General features: G+C 31.8%; 2 protein-coding genes across 5 annotated transcripts in view; one reads left to right on the top strand and one right to left on the bottom strand.

Moving 5' to 3' along the window:
• Window positions 1-8,874, top strand: part of LOC108692778 (tectonin beta-propeller repeat-containing protein) — a 9,475-nt gene extending 601 nt beyond the window's left edge. The window contains exons 2-25 of one of the 4 annotated variants that reach the window (XM_018201212.1): window positions 792-1,042; window positions 1,136-1,318; window positions 2,060-2,212; window positions 2,377-2,469; window positions 2,557-2,737; window positions 2,915-3,123; window positions 3,235-3,438; window positions 3,683-3,861; window positions 3,942-4,077; window positions 4,223-4,449; window positions 4,597-4,731; window positions 4,805-4,961; window positions 5,048-5,210; window positions 5,273-5,376; window positions 5,482-5,624; window positions 5,783-6,131; window positions 6,252-6,402; window positions 6,619-6,818; window positions 7,097-7,306; window positions 7,386-7,487; window positions 7,708-7,843; window positions 7,977-8,168; window positions 8,245-8,402; window positions 8,798-8,874. In XM_018201212.1, coding sequence (XP_018056701.1) covers window positions 818-1,042; window positions 1,136-1,318; window positions 2,060-2,212; window positions 2,377-2,469; window positions 2,557-2,737; window positions 2,915-3,123; window positions 3,235-3,438; window positions 3,683-3,861; window positions 3,942-4,077; window positions 4,223-4,449; window positions 4,597-4,731; window positions 4,805-4,961; window positions 5,048-5,210; window positions 5,273-5,376; window positions 5,482-5,624; window positions 5,783-6,131; window positions 6,252-6,402; window positions 6,619-6,818; window positions 7,097-7,306; window positions 7,386-7,487; window positions 7,708-7,843; window positions 7,977-8,168; window positions 8,245-8,402; window positions 8,798-8,848 — 4,041 coding nt within the window. In that variant the 5' untranslated portion in view covers window positions 792-817 and the 3' untranslated portion in view covers window positions 8,849-8,874. Of the gene's footprint in view, window positions 1-791; window positions 1,043-1,135; window positions 1,319-1,989; window positions 2,213-2,376; window positions 2,470-2,556; window positions 2,738-2,899; window positions 3,124-3,234; window positions 3,439-3,682; window positions 3,862-3,941; window positions 4,078-4,222; window positions 4,450-4,596; window positions 4,732-4,804; window positions 4,962-5,047; window positions 5,211-5,272; window positions 5,377-5,481; window positions 5,625-5,782; window positions 6,132-6,251; window positions 6,403-6,618; window positions 6,819-7,096; window positions 7,307-7,385; window positions 7,488-7,707; window positions 7,844-7,976; window positions 8,169-8,244; window positions 8,403-8,797 lie in introns of those variants that run through there. The other 3 variants (XM_018201211.1, XM_018201214.1, XM_018201213.1) reach the window with 3 other exon arrangements.
• Window positions 8,875-10,382: 1,508 nt separating this feature from the next.
• LOC108692734 (high affinity cationic amino acid transporter 1) overlaps window positions 10,383-11,106 on the bottom strand; it is a 12,587-nt gene continuing 11,863 nt past the window's right edge. The window contains exons 9-11 of the mRNA XM_018201131.1: window positions 10,870-11,036; window positions 10,616-10,724; window positions 10,383-10,504 (exon numbers count right to left, since the gene is read on the bottom strand). Coding sequence (XP_018056620.1) covers window positions 10,383-10,504; window positions 10,616-10,724; window positions 10,870-11,036 — 398 coding nt within the window. The remainder of the gene's footprint in view (window positions 10,505-10,615; window positions 10,725-10,869; window positions 11,037-11,106) is intronic.

The raw sequence follows: 11,106 nt of genomic DNA on the forward strand, positions 1-11,106 counted from the left end.
GGCTGACCACACTACACGCTCAAGCAAACTGGTCAAGTATGCTTGTACATATTGCACGAACGTGTATGATGTCTTGCGATTTTAACTATGCATTTCTGTCATCTACATATTCCAATAAATTTCCACAGGCATATGTGCTTGTATATACAAGCATTTAATATTTGCTTTTATATTTGACTTGGCTAATTTTATAGTATAGCAGTTTTTGATGTGCATTAATCTTCAATTAATACAAGAGATCAAATTTGTTAGTATTATGATAAAATGCAAAATAATTAAGATCTATTTGTGTTGCTTAAACTTGTGTTGCTCTTTCAAAATTTTTACTTTTCAAAATTTAAAATGAAATAAATATACATTTGGGTGTTGAAGAAAGAGAAGACAAAGATGCTGAGTGCAAAAAGTAAACAGTGCATAAACAGATAATGTTCTAATTAAATTATAAATGTGCTATACACACTCTGGTTTATATGTATGGTTTGTATGTACATATGTACGAGTTGTTTGCACATAGGTATATTGAATAAATTTTTATATTTGCTCAAGTCATTTGTATAAGCGAAACTAACTGCAGATTTCTGATACACACAGTTTAAGTGTACAAGCGGCTTACGCAAGCATACTTGACAAGTGTCCTTGGCTATGTATGTGGCCAGCCCAATGAATGAATACAAAATCGCAAATACTAAACAGAAAAAATTAACGTTTGTCTGCGTGTGCGTTTTGCTAAGAGGACTAATCTACAGAAATGAACATCAAACAGCGACAAAATTTTTACAAATTTTTTGCAGGTGAATGTTAGAAGATTAGATTAAAAATGCCAAGTTCGTACCTATATGCCATTAATAATGAAGGACGTGTGTTTGGATTATCGACATCGGGAAATATGTGGCGGGAATTTATGTATTTAGGCCTTGAATTTAAACAATTATCAGCTGTACCACATTTTATGTGGGCCATTGGCGGTGATCGTCAAGTATATGTTCATGTTCATGGCTTAGATATACCAATTAGAATCAAAGAAGAAACTTATGAGAATGAGGTATGTTTATCTAAAGTATACCATCATAAGTTAATAATTCAATAAGATAGCATATAAATCAACGACAATTAATAATAATAAACATCATGTTAGCGATGGTTGCCTTTGGAGGGTTTTTCTGAAAGACTACTTCCAACGGACAGATACAATTTTTCCAATCAAGATGGTACAGTTGATCGTAGTAGAGATAAAGTGAAATTGCCATCAATGGCATGGCAATGGGAAGGTGACTGGCAAATTGAAACAACATTAGATGGCCAGCCATTAGATCATGATGTAAATACAGTCCTTAATGCTTATAAAATCTATATTGCTTATGTGTTTCCTTTTCTGTTTTAATCTACGATTTTATACATTTAATATTGTTATGCCCGCGCCATGCCACTTTCGAGCGAAACAAGTGATCGGCGGAATGAATAAAATTTAAGAGCGCGTCATCGGGATTATCAGTTTCTAAGCTGTTCCGAGCTGTCAATTGGACATCTGATTGATCTTGTGAATGAGCTGTCGCTTATATGTTCAGCTTATATGCTCCGAGACCGCTTCCGTGTCTGTACGCTGTTCATATTCTTTCGTTATTCTATGTTAATAAATAGTCTTGCTTTCTTTAAATGTATGTCCCTTTTATTCCTGTAGCTTGGGAGTGCGCGTACGGGTTTGCGATTACGAATTAGGTGAATTAACGGAACGGTCGCGCGAGTGCAACAATAAAATTGTATAAAACGAACCTGTACAGATAATAATTATCGTTTTTAAAAGAGAAGTAACTTTTGATTATTTAATTGTATAAATAAACTTTAAAAAGTAATTGCGGTACTGAAACATCTTTGTAGAAAAAGCTTAATATTTTCTACATTGTTTTTACATAGAATCTAGAGTTATATACTAAATATATTTTTTGCGCATTCCATAAGTGTTATATTTTTCATAAGATTTTGTTTATGTAGATTTGTTAACAGTTGTGTCCACGACCAAAGAAAATCTTATGATCACAGAGAATCTGATGTTTTAATATAGGGATGGACATACGCAATTGACTTTCCAGCTACATATACTACAAAAAAGCAGTGGAAATCTTGTGTAAGAAGGCGTAAATGGGTTCGTTATCGGAGGTATAGCGCTATGAATTCATGGTGTGCTATTGCACCTCTACATAAAGATCCAACCAAGGTGATGAAATACTATAATATTTTTCCATTCATTTTTGACAATTTTGCATACACACACACACACACACACACACACACACACAATTACATTTTATTTATCTATTTTATACATTTTATTTATCATATATATATATGTATATACACCAGTGCCACATATGTTTTTAGGAACCTTTTATTGATATAGCAGTGGGTGGAAATCAAATGCCTGGAAGTAGTTCGGGTAATTTAGTAGTCTGGGCAGTAACGGCTCATGGAAGGGTATAACATTTTTTATTACAGCTTTCCGAAAGATGTAAATATTTAATAAAAAAATTAGATTACTATTTGTATCAATTTGTCATTTAGATCATGTTCCGTGTTGGAACAAGTACAACCTGTCCTGAAGGACAAAGATGGAGCGCTATCAAATTGGCAAATGGTTACGAAGTATGTCAAATTAGTGTTGGAGCAACCGGTCTTGTTTGGGCTGTACTTATGGTAGGCAAAGCGTTAGTTCGTACAGGCGTGACAAGAGACAATCCAATGGGTAAATAAACAAGATAAAATTTAGTTACATTGGCTGCGTTCGGAAACGTTGTTCAGATGCCTTCACTGCCTTGGATTTATCATTTTGTCTTTGTTTAACATTAATGTCCGAACGCAGTCATTGAGATATTCTAATACTTTGATAAAATGGTACGAATTAAAGGTGAAAATTGGTCAGAAGTGGAACCACCGCAGAAAGACTTGAGATTGATACAAGTTAGTGTCGGTATTGATGCTGTATGGGCTATAACACATGATGGCGGAGTATGGTTTCGAAAGGGCATTCAAGGTGAAATAAGTGGCGTTTGTGAACAATTAGCCACTGGAACCGGTTGGGTTGAAATGTTAAGCAAAATGGCATTAATATCCGTTGCTCCAAATGATCAAGTAACGATGTTTAATCAATTCGCAACTTATGTCGTAAAGAAAATAGAAAATTATATATCGAATTGTATATTTACTTTTATTGCTAATTTTCTTTATTTTTCTATTATGAAGGTATGGGCCATTGGCTATGATGATCGATGTTTGTACTATCGTACTGGTATAACTCGCTCTGAATTGACAGGGAAACGATGGAAATTAATAAACGCACCGTTGCAATTGAGTAGAGCAAGTAGCAACGCCAGTTTGTCATCTAGTAACAGACACAGCACTTGCGGCACACCGCAACAGCAACGTCATCAAAGCTGGAGTTCCTTGGTAGGAATATTAACGCTATCCCATCATTTGATATCTAAATCACTCGATACTCGCGTAATAAAATAAAGTTTGATGAATTTATAATATTATTTTATGATATAATTTTTATTTTATGATATAATTATATGTATAATATAATGTAATGATACTTATATAATATATATAATATCACATGATGTACCTATATATGAGTATATTATGTGATAAATTCAGTTTCGAGCGGGTCTTTTGTCTTTATATATAGAATCGCCCTCATAGTACTGGTGAAGGTACAATGTTAATTAGAGAATGGGAAGAGCAATCACGTTCGGCACCAACACCCACGTCTTTAAAATTGTGGCAACGTACCGGCGATGGCATATCCGCAAAAAATACTCAACAAACATCTTTTCAAGATATATATCTAAATGAAGAGAAAAAGAAGTAAAAATTTACGTTTTATCTTTATAAAATGTAATAATAACTGGTACATAATAATAATAATATAAGTGTAATTGTTCCAGATCTACAAATTCTGTAGACACAAGTGACTTAAATGAAGCGAGTGTTGCTAATATAACTATATCTAATGAATCTTTAGCAAAAAGTGGAGAATCGATAATTGTCTCGGGAAAAGGAATGGGGGGCAGTACTGTCAAGGTTAAAATGTTTTTGAGATTTAAAAATACTGATTGATACACATAAGACAGACATATACATAAAAGAAAGAATCCTCTCTCTTTTCATATAAGATATAAGATGTAAAAGAAAAAATTCCTTTATGACAAATTATCTTTTCTAATAGATTAATCCTGCTGCTTGGAGTCCTGTTCATTCTGTCGGTTCCATGGTAGGTGTTGAAGCGCATCCAGAAACTGATGGAAGTGTATTTGATCCGGATTTGACTGGGGACTCTGGAGTGTATGGCGAAGATGAAAGCGCAGGAATAATATATTGGGCCGAATGTGATGTATCGTGGTATAAAGTAGAAGCTGGGGCATGCTTTGTCGATCCAACAAATCCACCCAAATGGTAAAATGTTGTCTTAGTTATGTATTATATAAGGTAATTAATATCGGAATTTTTTTTTAAATTTAAAATTATATCAAACTATATCTATAATTATATCAAAACTATAATTATATCAAACTATAAATTTACATAATGTTTTTTGGATAGGATTGCTGACAGCAATGGTGCAGCGCAAGGGGAAATTGGAGAACTGTGGAGAATAAATATTTTAGATGAATTAAAAGCGAGATTAAAGAAAATATCATTTGATTCGTTGATAGTGTATGAAAAAGTAGTTGAAAAGTAAGTAAAAGATATTGATAAGGTATATATTAGTTTTAAATGAAACATTTCTTACTCGATGATTTTTTTATAGATCATCTTGGGTGAAAAATGGCGACGGTAAATGTAAAATTAAAAACGGCAGTCTATACGAAGATTGCAAGATTGAACTGGAATGGATAAGTAGTGATATTGGATTATTAGATTCTGGAACTTTAATTATATTAAATTCAGATGGAGTAACAAGCATAGTACGTTGATTATTACAATCAAAATATTTCTAAATTTGTAATGCACGATCCTAAATGCTTTATAACGCAGTAGTAATAAATTACAGATACAATTTCCTGTTTCGGAAATTACATGTGTCGTTTGCTGCAGTGAACCAGGTAATCCAAGGATAGCAGTTCATACGCCTAAATTAAGTCGTTCAAAAGTCATTAGATTACAATTTGCGAGTGATACAGAAATGGAAGATTGGTTGGCGCATTTAACTTCTGGTAAGGACATACGTCAGTACATATAGGAAGGGCAAGGTTATTCTTTTTATCTTTTATTATAGTATCTTGCCAGATGAATAATGTATACGGCAAACCTGGTCCGAATTCCATTTGGACCACAACTGCATTAGGTGACGTATATGTATTCGATCCTGCAATTGCAGAGGTAAAGCACAAATACGGCTATATTATATATGTTAATCAAAAAGGATTCTATATATGTTATTTCAGTCTTATTATATATTTATATATTATTTATTTTATTGTTTAGGAATGTCAATTATCTGAAGACGGATATGTACAAGAAATGGATATTGCTGGTAAAGATTTACCATTTGAAAGCATATTACAAAATAGTTTTGGATACGGTAGTACTCTAAGAATTGCAGTATGCGTTCATGATGACGCTGATAGGTAAATTAAATTTATTAAACAATTAATCTAACAACTGTATACCTCTTGTTCAATTTTAGAGCGAGTGAGTGAGTGAGTGAGGAGAGAGAGAGAGAGAGAGAGAGAGAGAGAGAGAGAGAGAGAGAGCAGCTTGTGTTAATTATAACTATTTATTCCAGGTTATCTTTTAATCTCGTCTGTTACACTACAACGTTTGTAAAACAAAAGACTGTGACAGACAGTCATGACATTGCTTTGCATTTTAATCCAAGACTCAAAGAAAACATCATTGTACGAAATACATATCAAAATGGTCAATGGGGAGATGAGGAAAGAAATGGAGGAAGTCCATTGAAAGCAGGCTGCGATTTCACATTGTACATCGTTTGCGAAGAACGCGGTTATAAAATTCATATTAATGATAGCGAATATACTTTTTACAGTCATCGAATACCTCCCACCAGTATTACACATTTACGTATCAAGGGATTAATGACTTTATGTAGTCTTACATATAAATCTACATCTGTAAGTAAAATATTCTATCACTGAAGTGGTTTTTTTCTTTATTTTATAATATTGACTACCTTGGCAATTATAATATGTGCATGCATGCATACGTATTTTACTGTTATATACTTTACATAGGTAATTATTGAACCTATTACAATGTTTTGGAGGCAAATTGGTGGACATTTGAAAAAAGTTGAGACGTGTTCCGTGGGTGTTACTTGGGGCATTGGTTACGACAGTACTGCTTGGGTATATACAAGTGGTTGGGGAGGCGCGTTTCTCAAAGGTACTTAATATTTATAATTAATAATAAATGAACTGATAAGTTTTGTATAAAAGACAAAAGAAGGAAAGAAAATGAATACTCTCTAAATTTCTAGGGGTGATATTTTATCACAAAAGAAATTTAGAAAGTACATTGAAGATTTTGGGCACGATATTTAGATCGAATTAATGTATCTATAATTCAATGCAAATTGTTAATGTGAAAAGAATTACATAGGCTTAGGCACCAGCAATACCGGAGTAAATACGATGGTAGATACCCATAATTATTATGTATATGAAAATCAACGTTGGAATCCAGTAACTGGATATACTGCACATGGACTTCCAACAGACCGGTATATGTGGAGCGATGCAACTGGACGACATAAATGTACACGAGAACATACAAAATTATTGTCAATGCATTGGCATTGGGTAAGTGAATGAGAAAAAAATCTTTTCGAAAATAAATTGAAATTCTGAATTCACTAGAGCTTTGTGTTATAAAATAACACTAATTAAATAACAATAATTAAATAAAATAACTAATTAAATAACAATAATTAAAAAATAGTTTACTATTAATACTCTTTGACATATTCTTTGAATAAATATTAGGTGTGGGAAAAAGTCGTGGCGTTTTTTTAATGCCATCTAACGGGAAAAACGCCACGAACTTTTTCTCACACCTAATATATTTTTATATTTTGAAGGTATCAGATTGGATAGTTGACTTTCACACATCCGGTGGTGTTGATAGAGATGGATGGCAATACGCTACTGATTTCCCATCGCAATATCACGGTAAGAAACAATTTACTGATTACGTTCGAAGAAGACGATGGTTTAGAAGATGTCAACTAACTACCAGCGGACCTTGGCAAGAATTGGGAAATACTAAACTCGTTGATGTCTCTTTATATGTATGTTTTATATTTTTATTATCATCTTTACACATTTTGGAAGGAATATATTTTGTTAATTCTTTGTTAATTATAATAGGCATCTGGAAAACCTGGCACGGATGATCTTATTCATGTTTGGGCGGTTGCTGCAAATGGTGAAGCTTTGTTCAGACGAGGTGTCTCAGAATCTTGTCCAATGGTACAACTATTTAAATTGTTTTTAATTTTTTTACATACAATACTATATACATACAATATTATATATATATATATCATATGTATGCGTGTGCATAAAATTGTTTATTGATTACGCATATAAGAGTATATAAGATAATTTCTAATGAGCAAAGTACTTAACCGTTAAGTTATATACTTTTGATCTACTTTTGATGATTCTACATGTTTCACATATTAAATAGGGAGTATCATGGGAACATATACCAAGTGATCAGCCCTTAATTAGCATATCGTGCGGTCCATGTGGACAAGTCTGGGCTATTGGAAAGAATGGTTCCTCCTGTTGGAGGCTAGGCATTAGTGCTACAAAACCAACTGGTATAAAATTAACAAAAAATTATCACGGCATACATGTACATAATAACTATAATTACTACAATCTATTACATCTAATAGATAAGAAGGTATTTAATCAAAAATTTTAAGATAATCGATATTTTATAAAATTTAGGTATACAATGGCAAAATGTCGAGCCTCCTTCAGGCGCTCAGTTGAAGCAAATTTCAGTAGGACATGATGTTGTGTGGGCCTTAGATACAATTGGTCGACTGTCAGTACGCCGAGAAATACAATCCAATGTTTTCCCCGAGGGAACTCATTGGCAGACATTACCTGCTATGCCAAACGATCCTATTCATATAGGTATCAAGTAGTTACTCTCTTCCCTTTTATTTCTTCTATTTCATTGTATGTAAAATGACGTGTTAATACATAATAGATATGTCAGTCGCAAATGCTAAGCAAGGATTCCGACATGTATCCATTTCGAGGGAGCAAGGACAAATTTGGGCAATTTCAGGAGCTGGTATTATTTGTCGAAGAATTGGTGTTACTCATGAAAATCCAGCTGGAACCGGATGGGTAACTGGTATAGGGGTAAGTAGCGAAAACAAGTTTCAACGAGTTAAAAATTAATTTGATAAAAAGTAAATACGGGTAAATAGAAAATACGGTCTAATGATTATATGAAACTATAACAAAAGATTGAAATTAGAATTTTTTTCTAATAATTTGCTAATTGCTATACAATTGGTAAATACAGATAAATGACTATAATATTCTTTTTTTTAATACCTAGTGACAAAAGTAGTATCACTTTTCTATTTGAAATAATTGCATCACTGGAGCGCAATATTAAGCTGGAAAAAAGTGTAAAATTTTTATTTCAATACTGTCTCATAATTTATATGATGTTAAATTATATGATGTAAAATTTATATGATGTAAAATTATTAAATGAGAAAAATAAAATTTGAATTTTTTCCTAACAGGCAAACTGGCAAAGTGTAAGTCTTGGAGGACTTGTAAAAAAGACAAAATAATCTTTATTATACGTATATTAAAATAATGCGTGATATAAATAAATACGTATATTAAAAGCTACGATAATATTAAATAATTAATAACTTTATGATTGCCTTGTAAAGTGTAATATCGCATGCGTACACATGTATATGAACACAAAAGTCCATGCCAATATAATGTTGTTAATTTGTAATCAATAACCATAATAGTATAGGGCAAATTACTTAACCCCACACATTGAAAAGTTCTTTCTCAATATGATGGATATTAAAGAAATGTTGAAACGAGAGAGAGAGCGAGAGAGAGAGAGAGAGAGACAATTAAATAATTTATAAAATAAGATATATAAAAGAATATACAATACATGTACATCATTTAAATTACTTTTTGAATTACAGCAGAATATACTTATACGATAAAATAATAATGTCATTATGTAAACATTTTATTATTTTTTTTAGTAGTTAGAATATGTGTGACAGATGAACGGATAAATGTAGTATCTGTGACTAGCAAAATAGCCCAAAAAATGCTTACAGATAAATAATAAAATTAAATAATACTTTTCTGTGATTGTGTAAACATTCCAATGAGCGTAACAATATTTATTAATTATACTTAAGAGCTACTTTTATCAATTTTATGAACCAAGAAACTCATAAATTCGTATCTGGAGACACGGTGTCTCGGCGTTAAGACATGACGTGAGACAGTGCCGTGCTCCTTATAATCACAGCGCTCAATGTTATCAATAAAATGTTACGACAATATTTATTAATTTTATTTTTTCTTACAGCCAATATATATTTCGTTAAATTTTGTACAGATAAAATGTAAAAAACGTTTTAGTAAAATGAGACTGTAAGAGAGTCATCTCGACTATAATATGTACATACATACATTGCCACTGTAATGAAGACATCATCATTGTGCACCTTAAAGTATTAATTTTGTTTACTATTTTATTATAATGTAAGGAGCGCAAGCCATTTTTATTTTATAAGACAAATATCGCAATAAACTCTACTTTTGTTATGTAACACCGTTATTATTATTATCATTGTCATCGTGATTATCGGTACGTCGATACTTCTTAATACAATAACCTAACATATATATACAAATATATGTGGTAGGTGTAATCGAAAAATTTTGTAAGAGAATAATTCAATTATAGTAATTATACTCTTGCTAGAAAAGAATTAAATTCAAAATTAATAAAAAAAGATAACTGAGACGACTGTATTTATATTTGTTGAATTTTATCTCTATATTGATTTATATTAAGCCATAACACACGCGCGCACGTGTATACTGTATTATTAAAGTTAAAATTTACTATAAAATTATTAAAATTCGAAAAATACTTTTCCCAAATTAGGTATTAGAATTAGATAGAATTAAATACTTTCTATCGGTCTATCGATCGTACTACAAAATGGTTTTTTTTTTGTTCTTGCTGTTCCTCACGTTACGAATAAAAAGTAAGTTAAAACTTGTAATAGACATTTCTCTCTTTTTTTTTTTTTTTTTATAAAAAAAACGATTTTATCAAAATGATGTTATTATTCTAAATTTTTCTACATATTTTTGTTGTAACTTTTCATTTTCTGCCTTATCTCTTTTCCCTTGTTCACTATGGACAATTCCATAAAATCCATAAATGCAGAAGCCTGAGGGTAAAAAATTGAGATATAATATTTGATTTAAGCCTTTAGATTAGTTTTAGTCTTTGAATCGCATCGTATATTTTTAATGCCTTTTAATTTGACTACAGGACTTACCAATCAGTAACCAAGTGGCGAATCTGATCCATGTAAAGATGTCTAGTTGCAACATTAAATATGTGTTTATAAAAATACTGAGACACGGAATAAGCGGAACGAGGGGTACCTACACCAAGATTACAAAAATATGTTAAACTGATAGATCAGACTTTTCGCGCATCCCTATGTTATTGTATGTTATAGAATGTGAAACAATCGAGCTTTTTACAATTAGTGTATGTACAATTAGTGTTGCGCGTACATTCCTTTACCTTAAAAGACAATTCAATTCTCTGCACTGGCTGTCTACCAATCGCTGCTAAATTCAAGAAAAGAACAATCGCGAGTACACTTAGTGTCACAGATATCACCATATTTCCTGCGAGCAAATGCGCGCCCATGTTACTAATCAGAAACGTGATAATACATATAACGATACCTGAAACAATTAAACTTTGTAGTCGGAGGAATTACTTGGCATGTCTAATATATATATATATATATATATA

Source organism: Atta colombica, unplaced genomic scaffold (genome assembly GCF_001594045.1).
Source record: "Atta colombica isolate Treedump-2 unplaced genomic scaffold, Acol1.0 scaffold82, whole genome shotgun sequence".
NCBI lineage: Eukaryota > Metazoa > Arthropoda > Insecta > Hymenoptera > Formicidae > Atta > Atta colombica.